The 17,875-nt window shown below is 59.2% G+C and overlaps 2 protein-coding genes across 2 annotated transcripts in view; both read left to right on the forward strand.

The window, feature by feature from the left end:
• PODXL2 (podocalyxin like 2) overlaps positions 1-9,082 on the forward strand; it is a 33,310-nt gene extending 24,228 nt beyond the window's left edge. Inside the window, exons 5-8 of the mRNA XM_068558570.1 lie at positions 4,666-4,822; positions 5,108-5,169; positions 7,877-8,056; positions 8,715-9,082. Coding sequence (XP_068414671.1) covers positions 4,666-4,822; positions 5,108-5,169; positions 7,877-8,056; positions 8,715-8,927 — 612 coding nt within the window. The 3' untranslated portion in view covers positions 8,928-9,082. The remainder of the gene's footprint in view (positions 1-4,665; positions 4,823-5,107; positions 5,170-7,876; positions 8,057-8,714) is intronic.
• A 142-nt stretch (positions 9,083-9,224) lies between these two features.
• On the forward strand, positions 9,225-13,459 carry ABTB1 (ankyrin repeat and BTB domain containing 1). The gene is given in 10 exon segments (XM_068558571.1): positions 9,225-9,365; positions 10,479-10,541; positions 10,642-10,697; positions 10,968-11,007; positions 11,010-11,122; positions 11,223-11,341; positions 11,592-11,687; positions 11,789-11,956; positions 12,701-12,901; positions 12,967-13,459. Coding segments are annotated over 10 exon segments (1,119 nt in total). The 5' UTR covers positions 9,225-9,309; the 3' UTR covers positions 13,174-13,459.
• The last annotated feature ends 4,416 nt before the right edge of the window (positions 13,460-17,875 follow it).

Genomic DNA, 17,875 nt, shown 5'->3' on the forward strand with positions numbered 1-17,875 from the left:
CTGGTCGCTGCGCAGCTCTCCCCGTCCGGCTCAGCATCTGGCTCTCTGGGGCTCGCTGAATTGGGAAACTAACTCACCCATCCGCTTCCGGTGATCACGTGCTGTGGCTCTTGTCTCCTCTGCTGTTTTGTTGTGGTTTTGTCTTTGTGGTTTTAGACCTTAAAAAAAAAAAAAACCTTCATTCTTGTTCAGTGTGTTTGGGAGAAAAGTTAAAGTACATGCACACGTTTAATCCAAAAGTGACCAGTGAGGTGTTCTCTTTTTCCCAGCATCTTTATAAAGTGATAGATTGTAACATCGTTGATGTGTTTTAATCCAGGGCAGTTATTAAATAGTCTTGCTGATGCTCACTCTGTTCACTGGAAAAAAAGCACGACGTAAGGGCTGTGAGTCGAGTTTATTCAGTGTCTGACTGAGGACGGTGGCCTGGGAGACAGCCTCTCGGGGGGACGGACCAGGATACACATGAACTTCGGTGACGAGGATGCCTGCAGCGGAGACCTCAGGAAAAGGTCACTGCTGGCCTTGAGGACCAGATGTCTCAGTTAATGATTTGAGTGTGATTTTCTCTGTGTGGGACAATGCAGGAATCTGGGGTCAATGCCATTCTTCCTTAGTATACATTTTAACTCTCTGGGGGCCCATATATCCAGACACAGAATGCTTCGTCCTGCATTCCTCTCAGAGTGTAGGTCAGCGACTGCAGTGGCTTAAGGCTTGATCCTTGTGGAACTGAGTGGCGGGCAGCCTGCTTTGCCTACAGCCCCATCTTTGGCCAGTGAAAGCGTCAACTCAGAGTTGGCTTCTGAGTCCTTTTGACCAACCTTCAGTGTTTGATAGTTTCCCTGCTTTCTGTGTACGAGGATGTTCCAGGCTGTTCTTGAATGTTCCCTTCCCCGGACACGGAATCAACATTCTTCAAGGAGCCCTCATGGCTTTTATGGGGACTTGAGACTCTGGAATTTGGGGTGCACATACTTGAACAATGAAGTCTAAAGTTAATGTCTCTGTTCTCTTCCCAAAGAACACATAGAAGTTAAAATGCTTTCATTCTGCTTTCCCTGTTTTTGTCTGGTTTGTTATTCTCATTTAATACTTGACATCCACCTAATTAGTCAATATTATTTTTTACGGTGGATTTTTTAATTGTAAAAAAATCTAACATAAAATTTATCATTCTAATCATTTTTAAGTGTACGGTTGTGTTAAGTACATGTACATTATTGTGAAACAGATCTCCAGAACTTTTTCATCCTGCAAAAACTGAAATTCTGTCCCCATTAAACAACTCCATTTCCCCCCTCTCTCAACCACCCTTCTACTTTCTGTCTCTATGAATCTGAGTGCTCTGGGTCCCTCATGTTAGTGGGATCACACAGTATTTGTCTTTTTGTGACTGGCTTGTTTCACTGAGCATAATGTCCTCAAGGTTTGTACCAGTTGTAGCAGGTGTCAGAATTTCCTTCCTTTTTAAGGCTGAGTAATATTCCATTGTGTGGATGGACCGCATTTTGTTTATCCGTTCATTTGCTGATAGACATGTTTTAGCTGTTGTGAATAATCCCGCTATGAACCTGATGTACAAATATCTCTCCCAGACTCTGCTTTCAGTCCTTTTGGTGTATATGCAGAAGTGGAATTCCCAGATCATCTGGTGATTTTATCTCTAATCTTTTGAGGAACTGCCATACTGTTTCCTGCAGCAGCTGCACCATCCTACATTCCCCCCACAGTCACTTGGAGGAGTTGGCGTATAACCTCAGGGCCTGGACCGTAGCAGGGGCACTGGGGCCCCTGCACTGGGAAAAACAGTGTGACGTGCAGGGAGGGTCACCTGCCCAGGAGTCAGCAGGGAAGACAGGTCACACCCTGAGTGTGCTACACTCGAGGGGCGTCCTCATGCCTCACGCTGTACAGCCAGAAAAGCGCACGGGTCAGACATGTGCAGCGCAGCAGGCTGTCACATGAGGACACAAAACACGGTCGGCAGCCCCTGAGGCCCCTCTTACTCTCCCTTCCAGACACTGTTTCCTCAAGGGAACCATCTTATTGGCTTGTAATGCCATGAATTAATTTTGCATGCTTTTGAACTTTACGTAAGTGGCGTCATTGAGTGTGTAATATTCTGTCTGGCTTTTTGTGCTTCAACATCCTGCTTTTGAGATTCACCTGTATCGTTGCGTGTGTTGCCGTGTGTTCACGCTCGTTCTCTTTATCCCTTTGACTGGTGACAGACGTTGGGGAGCTTCAGTTTCAGGTGTTGTGGATCTGCTGCTCTGGAGGTTCTGGGACCTGCGCTTTGGCGGGCGGGCACCCGGGCACATTCCGACGGGTGGTGCCGTGGGGTCATCGTGTACGCGTACGTTCACCTTCACTGGATGCTGTCCAGCGACTTTCCACGGTGACCGTGCCAGTGACTCTGCAGCAGCGCCTGGGTGCTCTGGGGCTGCCATGTCTGCCGGCCATCGGTGTTGTTTTTCATTTTAACCATTTTGCGAGGTATGTGGTGTGGTGGCATCACTTTGTGGTTTTACCTTGCATTTCCCTGATGATTAACAAAGTTGAACAACTTTTCATGTGTGTTTTAGCCTCTTTTTGTCAAGTGCCTCATCAGCTCTTTTGCTCATTTATCGACTGGGTTATCTGACTTTTTATTTATTGATGTCTGTAAATTATTTATATGTCCTGGATATGAAACCTCTGTCTCGTATACATATTGTAAATGTTTTCTCCTACTCTGTGGGGTGCCTTTTCACCCTCTTAGTAGTACCCTCTGATAAATGGACGTTCTTAATTTTTTTTAAACTTCATCATAAAATACTCCAACTTATCAGTTTTTTCGTTCATGGTTAGTGGTTTTGGGTCCAATTTAGAAATGTTTGCCTACTCCAAGGCCATGCTTGTTTCTAAAAGCTTTAGATCTGAAATGCATCTGAAATTGACTTTGGTGTATGGTGTGAAGTATGAGTCCAGGTATGATTTTTCTTTTCTGCTGAGATATCCAGTTGTCCCAGCACCTATGATTGAATAAGTACTTTCAATCCTCACAGTAAGCCCATGGATTTAGGACCGATGCCCACATTTTCAGATGGGGAAACTGAGGCTCAGAGAGGTACAGTATGTTGCTAAAGGTCACAGAGCTGATAAATGGCAGAACCAAGATTTGAATCCATATTTGATTCCAAAGCCAAGGCTTTTTCCTCAGGCCACTGACACTCAGTTCCCATCTACAGAATAAATGGTATGAAATACCTAGTCATCAGACCCTCCCAGAACTGACTTTGTGGGTCTAGGGCTCAAGCCAGGCAAACATCTGGACCCCGAAAATGGGGGGTGTGCGCAGGTGGTGGAGCACAGGGCTGCAGCCCACACACACACAGGGAGGCGCCGCCCCAAGGAGGTCTCAGGCACGGCTGCCCCTCCCCTGCACGCGCACACACCGACGGTAGCGGCCATTTCAGGAGCTGGGGCTTCCCGAGCCGCTCGCTCGGGCCATCTCCAGGTACCAGCCTTCTCCCAGGTGTGGAACTGAGCAGGCTTCTCTTAGGCTGCTGAGCCTAACGCTCGTGAGAGCCTGCACTGGGCACTTGCCATGGCAACAAGGCACTTCATCACGTTGGTAGCATGACAGCCACGCTCCTTAGCTTGGGCCCCAGCAGAAAGGAGAGCCCACGAGGCTGGCCTGGAGAGACGCCTGTGTCTCAGGGGCAGAGACACCTGGCTCGCGGCCCCGCGGCTGGGCGCATTGGAGGCAGGAGCCCACGTACAGCAGGGAGGGGCTGCTGGGGGCCAGGGGTCGGGGGACCCGACCCGAGGAGGGCCTCTTCCCAGATGGGCCAGGAAGGGACCGTGACAGGCCGGGAGCCAGAGGCAAGGCCTCCTGCCCCACGCCGAGCTCCTGTTCAGTGCCAGCCTCTCGCTTTTGTTGTTAAGTTGTGTAATTACCTGTGTACAAGCTGAAGGAAGTCTAAGCAGCACAGGAGTGTCAGATGGGAAAGAAGTCTCCTTTCCCCTTCTCCTGCCCCTCCCTGCTGCCAGGGCTCTACCATGATGGCCATCTCTGCTAATTCTCCTGGTCACCGCTGCACCCTGCGAGGACGCAGACGTCTTTTTTTTTTAATCTATTTTATACATATTAGTGTATGTATGTCAACCCCAATCTCCCAGTTCATCACCCCCCGACCCCCGACCCCGCTTTCCCGCCGCGGTGTCCACACATTTGTTCTCTACTGCAGACTCTTTCTTGACTCCCCAGCTTTGAGCCCTATCTCTGTAGTGACAGGCGGAGGGGAGTTTGGGGAGGATGCCTCCCGCCTCTCCTCCCGTTTTGGTGGCCGTATTGACGCGCACTCTCTTGTCGTCCCCCCCCCACATACTCGTCCCTCACGTGACACGTCTGGACGCTCAGGCCCCGCGTGAGTGCAAGAGGCCAAGGCAGGAGGGGGCACCTGGACACCTGCAGGGACCAAGTGAACTCGGGTCTTTCTGTGCCCACTGTCCCCCGAGGCCGGGCTCACAGCCTCCTCCGCAGTCCCCAGAGCTCCCTGAGCAGCCCCTTTGGGCAGCCCGCTGGCCTTTCCCGGGTCAGAGGGGCCCAGGCCTAGAGGCTAGGGTCGGGGGGCGCCACCCCTCACCGAACGCGGGGCTTTCTCTCTGCCCTCGTAGGAGGTGTTCCGGCGGCACCGGGGGCTGCAGCTCCTGGCCCTGGTGGAGGGGGTGCTGCCCCGCCACGGCAGCGGCCACCACGGGGACTGGCACATCTCCCTGAGCAAGCCCAGCGAGAAGGAGCAGCGCCTGCTGATGGCCTTGGTGGGCGAGCAGGGTGAGCAGGGGCTGCGGGGAAGGCAGGCTGAGCCCTAACTGGACTCCCTGGTCGAGAGGGAGGCGCAGGCCCATGTGCTGTGTGTGGTGGGGGAGGGGCCGTGGGTGTGGCTGCCGGAAGCCACACCCACCACAGGTGGGCCAGTGGGTGGGCAGCAGGTGCAGGTCATGGTCTGCGTGGGCTCCAGGCTGGGGAGTGAGGCTCGGAGGCTCAGACGGGGGGTCCGAGGGTCAGGAGCCCGAGCACCTCTGCGTCCAGGGCTGCACTGATGGTGCGTTTCCCCAGGGGTGGTGCCCACTCAAGACGTCCTCTCCATGCTGGGCGACATCCGCAGGAGCCTGCTGGAGGTAAGAGCGCGGCCGTGCTCCCTGCACCCCTAAAACTCTGGGGCGGGGCTGCCTTCCCTGAGGCGTGAGGGCCTGCGTGGCGGGGTGCGGCCTGAAGCAGCTCTGGACAGCTCCTGTCTCCGGTCTCCGACGCCCAGCTCCCGAGGAGCACGGAGCTACCAGCTGCGGTGTGTGCGACATGCGACAGCAGGCGCAGACCCAAGCCGTGGAGGGAGGTGGTCAGGAGAGGACACAGAGGGAGGGGCCCCCCCGAGGGGATCTTGGAGGGTAAGCGGAGTTCTCTGGTGGACGGCGGCGAAGCACCACGTCTGGCCAGGAAATCGTGCAGAAGCCTGGTGGGTGGGGAGAGCGTGGCGCAGTTCCGAAAGGCACAAAAGAAAGTGTCACCAGGCACTCCCCACTGAGAGTCGCGGCGCTGGGCCAGCTCGGGAGCCCCGGGGCGGGGGGGATGGGGGGCGACCCAGGCAGTCCACCGCACACCTGGTCGGCCCCAGGGACCTGGGCTGAGGAGACAGGCTGGCCGACCTCTACTCCAGATCCACCTTCCCCAGAGGAGGAAGTGCAGTTCCTCACCTCCCTTCTTGAGGACAGCCCATGTCCTCCAGGCCCCGTCCACTCACTGGAATCCAGGGGCCTTATCAGTCCCCTTAGTTCTCGAGAGTCCTGCAGTATTTGTTTTTTTGTTTTTATTTATTTATTTATTTAATTTATTTTTGGCTGCGTTGGGTCATCGTTGCTGTGCATGGGCTTTCTCTAGTTGCGGCGAGCGGGGGTTACTCTCTGTTGCGGTGCGGCGGCTTCTCATTGTGGTGGCTTCTCTTGTTGCAGAGCACGGGCTCTAGGTGCGTATGCTTCAGTAGTTGTGACACGCGGGCTCAGTAGTTGTCGCTTGCGGGCTCTAGAGTGCAGGCTCAGTAGTTGTGGCGCACCGGCTTAGTTGCTCCGCGGTATCTGCCCAGACCGGGGCTCGAACCCATGTTCCCTGCATTGGCAGGCGGATTCTTAACCACTGCGCCACCAGGGAAGCCCCTTGCCGTGTTTTTAGTTTGTTTTTTATATGTTTATTTATTTGGCTGTGTCGGGTCTTAGTTGCGTGGCATGAGGGATCTTTAGTTGTGGCATGTGAACTCTTAGTTGTGGCATGTGGGATCTAGTTTCGTAACCAGTGATCGAACCCAGGCCCCCTGCATTGGGAGCGTGGAGTCTTAGCCCCTGGACCACCAGGAAAGTCCCTCGAGAGTCCTCCAGTGTTTGTTGACAGAGCTGAGGCACACGTGCCCGTGGGCCCCGCCTCCTTATCTAGTCCACGCCAGGCTGGGGGTGGCCTCCGTGGTGGTTTGCAGCTTTTTGATAAGTGTGCTGAGTGCCAGACTGGGTTCTCTCACTCAGCCCTGAGCACCACCGCAGGGTTGTAAGCAGTAAATAAGGCCCCCTGTTGAGTACCGTAGGTGCCCCATTTAAGACGGGAGCTGAAACCCAGAGCAGGGAGGTGACTTGCCCAAAATGGCACAGCTAGTGCGTGGCCGAGCCAGGCTTTGGACCAGGCCTGAGAGATTCAAGAGCCTAGGCCTTTCACCGTCATGCTGTATCTACACCACCTGGGTAGCCATGGGGGGCCGGTCCAGTTGTGAGATTTGGGGTTCATAAGCACTTGGGGGCTGGTCGAAACTTGGGTTTAACCTTTTTTACAGACCCTTCTGCTTCTTCCCTCCCCTGGGTATTCTGGCTTTACCGGACGTTTCATTCAGACTGATTCGGCCGAAAAGCATGCTCGGTCTTTGGACATACATTAGTGGGCAGATTTAGCACGTGCATTGGTGGTGAATCTAGCAGGAAAACTGAGCCTTGATCACTTAAAAAGTGTATAGAGAAAGCACTGGAAATATACAGGTGGTTCACAGGAAGAAGAGCTAATACCTGGCTTTAGAAAGGGGGACTCCCAGGTCTCTGCGCCAGAGCCAGTGGACGGCACCCTCACCCTGGCACCTGTCATCTGATGATGGCACCTCGCCTTTCCTGCTTTCCTCCACCCGAGATGCTGATTGTGGAGAGCGTCTGCCTGACCCGGTGGGGACAGAGCAGCCACTTGGCCAGAGAAGGCCGCCCACTCAAGACAACCCGCAGTGTCGGGGGGGTGCTGGGCAGTAAATGACATTGGTGACCACTCCAGTGGGAAGTGGGAGGAAGCTGGGAGACTGGGGGTGGCCGAGGACGTGGACCATCCCCAGCCCCCCCCCCGTGCACTCTCTCTGGCCCACAATGGCCATAATGATACCGGGACACCCCTGCCTCCCGAGGTAGAAGCTGTGTTTGCGATTCCTTGCGGTGTGTGGTGGAGAATGTGAGGAGAGAGCTTCACAGCTGCTCTTGTCCTTTTTCAAGCTGGTGGGGACAGTGTGGATTGTGACTGCCAGCATGGGGCCAACCTCAGTGGGGGGTTAGGGCCCCCAGCAGGTGGGTTTAGGGCCCAACGTCAGCTGCAGCAGGGTCAGAGCCACTGCGGGCTTGTGAGGAGTCTGGGGATGGAGGCGCCCGCAGGCAGGTGGGGTGGGGATCGGGCAGGGTCCTCGCTGAGCACAGGTCCGGGCCTCTGAGGGAGCTTGTTCCAAGCCTGTTCCGCGTCCCTGAGCTCCGACCCCACGGGCCCTGTGGGGAGCCCTGGCACCCTAGGACCTCGGCTAAGGAACCGGGCCCCTCCCGCCCCCAGATTGGCATCCAGAACTACTCCACCACCAGCAGCTGCCAGGCCCGGGCCAGCCAGGTACGCAGTGACTACGGGACGCTCTTTGTGGTGCTGGTGGTCATCGGCGCCATCTGCGTCATCATCATCGTGCTCGGCCTGCTCTATAACTGCTGGCAGCGCCGGCTGCCCAAGCTGAAACACGTGGTGAGCGAGCGTGGAGCCCAGTGGGGCAGGGGGCTGGGCCGCGGTGGTGCCGGTGAAGGAAGGGGGGGTGCCCAGCAAGCTCAGGCATCTGAGACTCAGTGTCCTCATCTGCCGGTGGGGTGACTGCGGGTGAGGCGCGAGTGCAGGGCCTGGCCCCCAGTTGCCCTCTGCGGGGCGCCAGCCTCGCATGAGGTGCTGGAGGTGCAGGGAGTGGGACGTTGGCTGCACCCGCAGGGCCGCTCCTGGCTGCAGTCCCTGCTGGGGGGGCGGGTGGCCTTGCAGGCCTGGGCTCCTGTGGATGCCTCACCAGACAGGCCCTGGCTTGGGGTCAAGAGGAGGCTCCAGCAGCCTGGCAGCTCCCCGCAAAGGAGGGGCCAGGGCACAAGGCTCCTGTTTCCCATGAGTCCCTTTAGAAGGGGTGGTGGTGGTGGGAGGGATCAGATGGTGTCAGGGAGGCCACGGGTCTGTTCCGTGCGAAGGGTCAGTAGTCATTTTAAGAAAGGAGCTGAGCTGTGGAACCAGAGCCGAAGCGGCCTGCGTCCATCAGGGTCCGCTGGGGTCCCCTGCGTGCGGTTTCGCCGGCCTGAGGACCGGTGAAGGGATGGTGCGGGGGCGGCGGGGGCCCGGCGTGCTCTCCCAGCGGCCCCTCCCGCCGCAGTCGCACGGCGAGGAGCTGCGCTTCGTGGAGAACGGCTGCCACGACAACCCCACGCTGGACGTGGCCAGCGACAGCCAGTCGGAGATGCAGGAGAAGCAGCCCAGCCTGAACGGCGGCGGCGCCGTCAACGGCCCGGGGGGCTGGAGCGCGCTCATGGGGGGCAAGCGCGACCCCGAGGACTCGGACGTATTCGAGGAGGACACGCACCTGTGAGGGGCTGTGCCCCGCCCGGCCCTCGGCGCGGGGTCCCTGCTTTCCCCCGACTCACGGCGCAACTCGGCCCCGTCCCCGTCCCCACCCGAGGCCCCGAGGGGCTGCCCCGGGACCCCATTAAAGCCGCCCGGAGAGCACGCCGGGCCTCGCGCATCCGCCTGCGCGACTGGTTCTTGCGCCTGTGGTTGGAGTGGGGGTGGGGGTGGGGGGGAGAACGTGTGTGGTAAGCGGGGGCGGGTGGACTAAGAGGAGGGGCGGGGCGGGCGTATCCCGGGTCGGTCCTCCGGACGCCAGGCGCCGCTGCGGAGCGGGCGGGGCGCAGCGCGGCGTGTTTATATTCGGCGGGGCTTCGCCGCTGCCCGGGGTCGGGGACGTCCGCGCCATGGATACCTGCGATCTGTTCTCCAGCTGCAGGAAGGGGGACGTGGGCCGAGTGCGGTGAGGAGCCGTGGCCCCGGGAGGGTGTGAGTGGGCCACCCGCGGAGCGCTTGGCCGGGGTGGGGGTGGGGGACGGGGGCGGCCCGGGCGCCGAAGCAGGACCGGCCCGGTCCAGGCAGCTCTCTGAGCGGGGGCGCGGGGGTCGGGTGCTGGCGTGACTCCGGGGGTCGCGGAGGGGAGGACTGCGACGCGGACGCCCGGAGGAGGCGGAGAGGGGCAGAGAGAAGAGAAGGGCCCGGAGGTCAGACTCTGGGGGCAGGCCTGGGACGCCCCCGACGTGGCTCCTCTGATGAGCCGCGGACCCCGCGCTGGGAACGCCTGTGGCCTGGAACCAGTCTCTGGTTCTCGGAGATTCGGGAACTCCTAATTGCGGTTGACGCAGCCCGGGTGCTGCAATCGCAGTCTCCGCGGGCCGCACGGGGAGGGAGGGGCTGCTGATGTGGGATATGAGGCACCTGTTTTCCTTGCCCCATCCCTGGTCCCGACCTTCCCTGGCGCCCTCCCCTGGGCCAGTCGGGGATTTCCTGAGCCCCGCAGCTTCCCCGGGCTCCTCCTCAGGGTCGGGTGACACGTGGGAGTTAGTTGGTAGCCCCCAAAGTGTGGTGCACTCTGAGATCCAATCTGGGCGGCTCCCCGAAGTGGGTTCCTTCCATCACCATCCTTGGTGGTCTCCCCTCACCCCAGTCTCCTCTGCTGCCTTGTTTCCTGATTTCCGCCTTCTATAATCTGTCCATTTTTTGTTTCCACGCTGCCAGGATGCCTGCAAGTCTCCTGGTGGTCCTTTCCATCTCCAGTCCCCCTGACCTGGGAAGGCCAACCTGCCACCCCATGCAGCCCGAGGGTTCGGGCAGAGGCAGGGCCCCACCCACTCCTCCTCCCTCCCTCCCTCCCTCCCATACATCTTCAGCCCAGATGCTCAGCCTCTTCAGCTCTGGGGCCTCTGACGCCCAGGGGCTCCCACATCCACACTCTTTCGTGGTTCCTTTGCCTTAAATGCCTGTCCTGCTCTGGTCTCTGCCCTCACCTGGGGAGGCTTCCCTCCTTCCCCTTCCGCAGGTCTCCTCTCCAGACCCCAAACCCATCCTGACCCAGGCTCTGACCTCCCCTGCCCAGGTACCTGCTGGAGCAGCGAGACGTGGAGGTGAATGTGCGGGACAAGTGGGACAGCACCCCCTTGTGAGTGCCGGCGGAGGGGGGGGGGGGGGCAGGGGGGTGGGTGGGGTGGGCTGGGCCTGCAGGCCTGACAGCACCCCTGCCCCGCCCGCCTCCCCCTCAGGTACTACGCCTGCCTCTGTGGACATGAAGAGCTGGTGCTCTACCTGCTAGCCAATGGTGAGCGCGCGGGGTGGGGCGGTGGACGCGGGCTGTGCCCAGGGGCCCTGGCATCCCCTCAGTCCAGCACTCCCATCAGCAAGTGCCCTTAGCTCTGCCCTCAGAGCCGATTCTGCCCTCGGCTCCCCAGCCCCGGGTCAGCATCTCCCTGCAGCTGCCCCTCCTTGTCCCCTACCGTGTGTTGTCCTTACCACAGTGGGCATGCCCCACAGCCAGTGTGACCCGCTTCCCGGCCTGAGTGGCTTCCCCGCTGTGTTTCCCATGAGCCAGAGAACCTGGCCTGCCCTGAGCTGCTCCGTGACGGGCGCGCCCCCCTCCCGCCCTGGCCAGCCCTCTGGACGTCGGTGTGGAGCACGTTGGCGACTGTGAGCGTCTCGCCAAGCAGTGCCAGCTGTGGGACCTGCTCGGCGACCTGGAGGCCAAGTGTGAGTGTGCGTGTCCAGGCTTTGGGGCCCGGGGCCCAGGGTTTCAGGCAGCAGCTGGCGGGCCGCCCGGCTCCCTGAAGCTGCGTTCTCCCCTCCACAGTGGCTTCCAAGCCAGGCACGTGTGTGAAGGTGCTGACCATCGAGCCTCCCCAGGCAGACCCCCAGTTGCGGGAGGACCTGGCCCTGCTGGCCGACTGTGCCCTGCCCCCCGAGCTCCGGGTAAGCGCACCCGCCTGGGCTGGGCTTGTGGGTAGGGGGCGTGTCTGGGGATGGGGCTGCAGTTTAAACCTAGAGCCTGTTGCTTCCCTTTTCTGAGCTGGCCTGCTTGCTTGAGTTGTCCTGTGTCTAAGTCAACACATGGGGCAGCAGTCGTCCTCCGGGATGAGCTAGAACGGGCTCTTGGCCGGGGCTGGCTGCTCTCCCGTCTCCTGCCTGCTCTGATGGCACCTGCTCTCCTGTCCCTCGCTAGGGTGATCTTGGGGAGCTGCCCTTCCCTTGCGACGGCTTCAGCAGCTGTCCTGATGTCTGCTTCCGAGTGGACGGTTACAGCTTCCTCTGTCACAAGGTACCAAGTTTTTTCCCTCCGGACCCCCACCCCTGCCTTAAGCCCTGGGCCAGCTCCTCCAGGCACAAGTCTTGGCCCATCCTGAGCCCAGCCTCCCACAGGCCTTCTTCTGTGGCCGCAGTGATTACTTCCGGGCCCTGCTGGATGACCACTTCCAAGAGAACAAGGAGCTGGAGGCCTCAGGCGGCCTCCTGGCCATCACCCTGCATGACATCTCACCCGACATCTTCACCCACGTGCTGTACTACATCTATGGCGACCACACCGAGGTGTGTGCACTGGGCAGGGGTGGGGGGAGGTACACAGGCCACGTCACCACAGGGCTTAGAGGGAGCGCCCAGGTCTGGACTGGCTCTGAGAGGCCTGTTCTCTCTGAGGCTGGAGTGTGGGTCCTGTTTGAACTTTTCTGTCAGGTGGAGGGGCCCTGGTTCCAGGGCAGGAATGAGTGACAAGACTCATGGCATGAGCACCTGGCACTTGGAGACATAGTGTAGCCGCCTGGGGTCCCCAAGTTCTCCAGCCAGGGGGTGGGTGGGGACAGTCACCCTGAATTCCTGCCACAGTGGGGAGCCCTGGCTTCGTGCGTTGGGGGTCACCGCAGGGCCCTTTGGCTGCCCCGAGGCAGCTGCCCCAGGTGAGGAGGCAGCAGGTGTGCGCTGCCTGCGTGCGTGCAGGTCACTGTAGGAATACGGTGACTGAGGGTGAGCGCCCAGGGCAGGGCTAGCACACTTCCTCCCAGAAGGGGTCAGTGGGGCTGTAGCGCCCATCACAGCTGCTCCCAGAGAAGGGGGTGGCGGCCAAGCAGCTGCCCCTGCCTGGACTGGGTGTTTGTTTGTTAGTTGCACCCCGCTTCCCTCGTCCTCTGAGGCTGTGCCTGCCACAGCAGGTGGGAAACCTGGGCTCTGGCTGCGGGGCTCAGGGCAGAGCTGGCCTGCAATGTGAGCCCCTGGCTCGGCCTGTGGACCCCATTCTTAAGCCTCGGGTGCCCTCCCTCACCTCCATTCTCGTTGCAGCTGCCTCCCGAGTTGGCCTATGACGTGCTGCGTGTGGCCGACGTGTACCTGTTGCCAGGCTTGAAGCAGCTGTGTGGCCGTGGCCTGGCCCAGCTGCTGGACGAGGACAGCGTGGTGGGCGTGTGGCGCGTGGCCAAGCTGTTTGGCCTGGCGCGCCTGGAGGACCAGTGCACAAAGTACATGGCCAAGGTCCTCGAGAAGGTGAGCGTGGGCCCGGGGCGGCTGGGGGTGGGCGACAGGCGTGCCCTGAGCCGGCCCGTCCACAGCTGGCAGGGCAGCGGGACTTCGTGGAGGCTGTGAGGGAGGAGGCCGCGGCCGTGACAGCCCGGCAGGAGACGGACTCCATCCCGCTGGTGGACGACATCCGCTTCCACGTGGGCAGCACGGTGCAGACGTGCAGCGCCATGGAGCAGGCAGAGCGGCGGCTGCGGGTGCTGGAGGACCTGCTGGTGTCCATCGGCCTGGACTGCTGACGGCTGCACGCGTGGTGGCTTGTGAGCCTGGGGCATCACCGTGCCGGCAGGGGCTCGGCCGCGCTCCCCTCCCCTCCGTGCCTGGGGACCCCGGGGAGGGTCACCTTGGGATGAGGCCTCTCCCGCAGCACAACCAGCCCCAAGGCCCTGGGGCTGGGCACCACTCAGGGAAACCTGGCGGGCGGGCGGGTCTCTTAGGGCCTCCCTCCCCCATCCCACCTGCTCCTGGCCCCTCCTCGCATGTTTTCCTGGGCAGAGCGGGGCAATAAAGCTTGAATTCACCGTGGGAGCCTGTGTCCCAGGGACAGGGTGGGGGGAGCTCGGGTCAGGGCCCCGCGTCTGGGGGTCTGAGTAGGCAGCCCCTCTGATGACCAGACTCCCCTTGGGGACAGGGTTCCCCCTTGGTGGTCCTGGGGGTTTCGCGGGGCCAGAGGTGTTTGCCCTCAGATGAGCTAATAAGGCAGGGCTTCTGAGCTCACAGCTGCTGCTCAGACCGCTGTGGGGCCTCAGCCCAGCCTGCATCTTGGAGAGTGGGGCCCCAGCTAAGCGGACCCGGCCTGGCTCCCTCCACCTGCCTCGGCCGCTGGCTGTGGTGCGTTATCAGTCCAGGGGCTGCTGAGGATGGAAGCCAGTTTTTCCCTCAGCTCAGGGCCTGCTTCTAAGTGAACACTGTTGAATCAGAATTTCCATACATTTTACTGGGAAAAATTATATGCATTCTATTCCATTGCAAGATCCCGACATTTTTCACATTGGGGAAAGAGAGACCAACCGTTAACAACAGAGTAAGCAAAAACAGAAAAGAAAAACAGCTTATATATAAAGTGGAGTGTAAGGGCGGAAGAGGGCCTGCCGGTGGGGCAGGGGCCACAGACCGACCGTGCTCTGCTGAGTCCTGGGGGACTGGAGCAAAAGACAGACAACCAGGTATCCTGTTTTGAAATGTCAATATTTGGTTTATCATTAATTTTGATTTAAAAGTAAAAAGTATTTTATTAAAATATTGCTTATTTTGATTACTAAGATTTTTGGTGCACCCTTAAGTTGTGTGCCTGAGGGGGGGTGCCTCACTTGCCTCACCCTAGTCCTGGCCCTTACCCAAAGATATATTTTTTAACCCGTCCTATAACAGTCTTCCCACCTGCAAAAAAAAAAAAAAAAAAAAAAAAAAAAAAGGCATGCATATGTTCGCTCCTCTACCTGGAAAACTCCTACATAGCTTTCAGTGTCCGCCTCACTGCAGCAGAGGGAGGGGTGAGGGTGCCGTCACAAAGTTAGGAGTGCTCTTGCCAGGGGCAGCCTTCATTCCTGGAGCATTCTGCTAGCATAAAAGTTTCTCACTTCGGTAAAAGTCTGAAGCACAGCCTCAGGCAGGGACTTCCGAAGGAAGGGGCCCTGGAGCCAGGAAGCTGCCCTCAGGCACTCCAGCCCCCACCCCCCTGCCAGTGGCTTAGTTCTCGGAGTCCCATCAGCACCCTGCACCTGGGTTGTCACCACCTTCACCTGGGAGGCAGCGGGTGTCTTGCACGTGGGCCGGGGACCTGGGCTGGAGCACGTCAGAGCCCCAGCATCCTTACCGGTCTAAATGGGAGCAGCGCTGCCAGCCACCACGCCTGGTGTGAGAGTCAGACGGGGTCCTGAGGGGGCCCAGAGGGGTGGGGCTCAGCCCACTGAACCTCAGCGCACACGAACTTTTTTCCTGGAAGATGCAACACGAGCAATTCCGGGCACACAGTGTAGCCCCTTCTTACCTGTGGAGTCTTGGAGATGGGACACTCGTGTTCTCCTGATTCCTCGGCCCTCAAGGTAGTTGTCGCCCAGCCTCCACAGTAGCTGCTGGTCGGTCTCCGGGTCCCCCTCCTGCCACCTCGGCCCCAGCTGGGGCCCTGCCTCACCTCCAGCTCACTTTCACCCACCCTGTTGGCATCTTCCAGGTGGATACTGAGCCCAGGTCTCCCCTCCTGGAAAGCCTGAGGTGCATGCCTGGTTCCTGGGCACAGCCTGCTGTCTCTCTGACCTCTGTGCCCTTCCTCTGCTGTGGGCACCTGGCTCATTTCCCAGCTTCCCTGCATTTAGCCGTGGCCACGCCACCGGGTCCTAGATGTGAGCAGAAACGGCAGATGAGGTCTCTGGTTTCATCCTTGAAAAGCTCAGCCTGCCCCTCTCCTTTCCTCCCTCCCAGTGGGCTGGGATGAGGATGCTGTGGCAGGAGCAGGAGCAGCCACCTTGGTCCATGGGCTGGAAGCCACACACTCAAGACAGGGCAGGGAGTGGGCGAGCAGCAGCTGCTCCCACCCAGCCTCCATCTGGTCACAGCCCTGTCCTCCACCCTAGGCTACAGGCACCCTCCGGCCAGGGCGGTTGGCTCCCCGCTGTGGCTGGTCCCAGCACTGCACCCCCACCGTGGGCTCCCCCCATGCACCGTCCCGGGCAGGGTGCTGCTGCTGCAGGAGATCTCCATCCCTCAGAGTCCCAGTTCTGTGACCAACCTGTGCTCCCTTCCCATCTACCCCGAGCCCCTCGGACATGCCCCGTCCTGCTCACCTCCCCTGCTCTCCCCCGCTGGGCCGGCCTGGTGCTCCATCGTCCCTCTTCCTGCCCCACCAAGATGAGGCAAGCTGTGTCACCCCGTCCTGGATCTGGGGGCAGCCCCAAGGCCATGGGGCACCTGCCACGTGATGGCCTTCAGCAGGAGTCTGTGCTCCGTGGGTGCTCCCAGGAGGCAGGAACAGCCCAGAGAGGAGGACACTGCCCACGGTCAACCCCCTTGAGGCTCGGGCTGTAGAAGGAGTGCGGGCCTTGGGGAGGGGGCCGTCCTCCAGGTCTGCATGCCACCCAGGGGGCCTCTGCACAGGGGACGGCCAGCTCTGGCCACCCCATGGGACCTATCCCAAAATGATCAAAAATTTCCTCAGAAGTCACCTCAGGAGAGCAGCTCACCGCCTCTCACGAGTACACCAACATCACAACCGCCTGCAGAACAACCATCCATGGAAAAGACCAAACCCTACCAGAAAAGATCTTCTACGGCTAAAGACATAAAGAAGGAACGACGACGAGACAGTACGAGTCCCTTACTCCTAGGTGGGCGACCCACACACTGGAGAATAATGACCCTGCAGAGGTTCCCCCCGAGGAGTGAGAGCTCTGAGCCCCACGTCGGGCTCCCCAGCCCGGGGGTCCGGCACCGGGAGCCCCCAGAGCCTCTGGCTGTGAAGACAGCGGGGCTTGACTGCAGGGGCCTCACAGGACGGGGGAGCAGAGACCCCACTCCTAAAGGGCCGCACAAAACCTCACACGCACCAGGACCCAGGGCAGAAGCAGTAATTTGATGGGAGCCTGGGCCAGACCTACCTGCTGTTCTTGGAGGATCTCCTGCAGAGGTGGGGGGCGGCTGAGGCTCACCCTGGGGACACAGACGCCGGTGGCAGATACACTGGGGGACATTCGGCCACGTGAACACAGCTGCTGCTGCTGCTGCTGCTGCTGGGCTGATATCTTGGCCTGTGAGCGCCAAGACCAAGCACCACCCAGCAGCCTGCAGGCCCAGTGCTGGGAGCCTTGGGCCAAACAGCCCCCTGGGCGGGGACAGAGCCCCACCCGTCAGCTGACAGGCTGCGTTGGGACCTGCTGAGCTCACAGCCACCTGGGACACGGCCCTGCCCACCAGACAGCAAGGCGCAGCTCCACCCACCAGTGGGCAGGCACCGGCCCTGCCCTCCAGGGAGCCTGCTCAGGCCGCTAGACCAGCCTTGCCCAGCAGGGGGCAGACACCAGACCAAGAAAACCACAGCCCTAAAACTGGACGACTGTATGTAAAACAATGAAATTACAGTAAGTCCCCTACATGCAAACCTTCAAGTTGCGAACGAAACGTGCGGTCCGTCAATGTCAGGCATGAGTGACATTGCAGCTTTTGCCCTCCGTCTCCTATTGCTGACGATCCCTTCACTTCTACCATCTCCCACCTCCTCTCCCTCCTCCTGTCAGTAACTCTTCTTGCCTGTTCCCTCGATGCCAGCCCTTGTATCCCAGCTGTTGCACTACTGTACTTTTCAAGGTACTGTATTGTAAGATTAAAAATGTTTTATTGGGGCTTCCCTGGCGGCGCAGCGGTTGAGAGTCCGCCTGCCGACGCAGGGGACACGGGTTCGAGCCCTGGCCTGGGAAGATCCCACATGCCGCGGAGCGACTAGGCCCGTGAGCCACAACTACTGTGCCTGCGCGTCTGGAGCCCGTGCTCCGCAACAAGAGAGGCCGCGATAGTGAGTGGCCCCCGCTTGCCACAACTAGAGAAAGCTCTCACACAGAAATGAAGACCCAACACAGCCATAAAAATAAAAAAAATTTTTAAAAATGTTTTATTTTTTGTGTTTATGTATTATTTGTGTGAAAAGCATTATAAACCTATTACAGTACAGTACTACATAGCCCACTGTGTTAGTTGGGTACCTAGGCTAACTTTGTTGGACTTACAAACTGGACTTACGAATGCACTCTCAGAACAGAACTCATTCCTATGTAGGGGACTTACTTTAGAACATCCTCTAACACCATACACAAAAATACACAAAATAAACTCAAAATGGATTAAAGACCTAAATGTAAGGCTGGATACTATGAAACTCTTACAGGAAAACATAGGCAGAACACTCTATGACATAAATCGCAGCAAGATCTCTTGCAATCCACCTCCTAGAGT

This window comes from Eschrichtius robustus, chromosome 12, assembly GCF_028021215.1.
Source record: "Eschrichtius robustus isolate mEscRob2 chromosome 12, mEscRob2.pri, whole genome shotgun sequence".
Classification (NCBI taxonomy): domain Eukaryota; kingdom Metazoa; phylum Chordata; class Mammalia; order Artiodactyla; family Eschrichtiidae; genus Eschrichtius; species Eschrichtius robustus.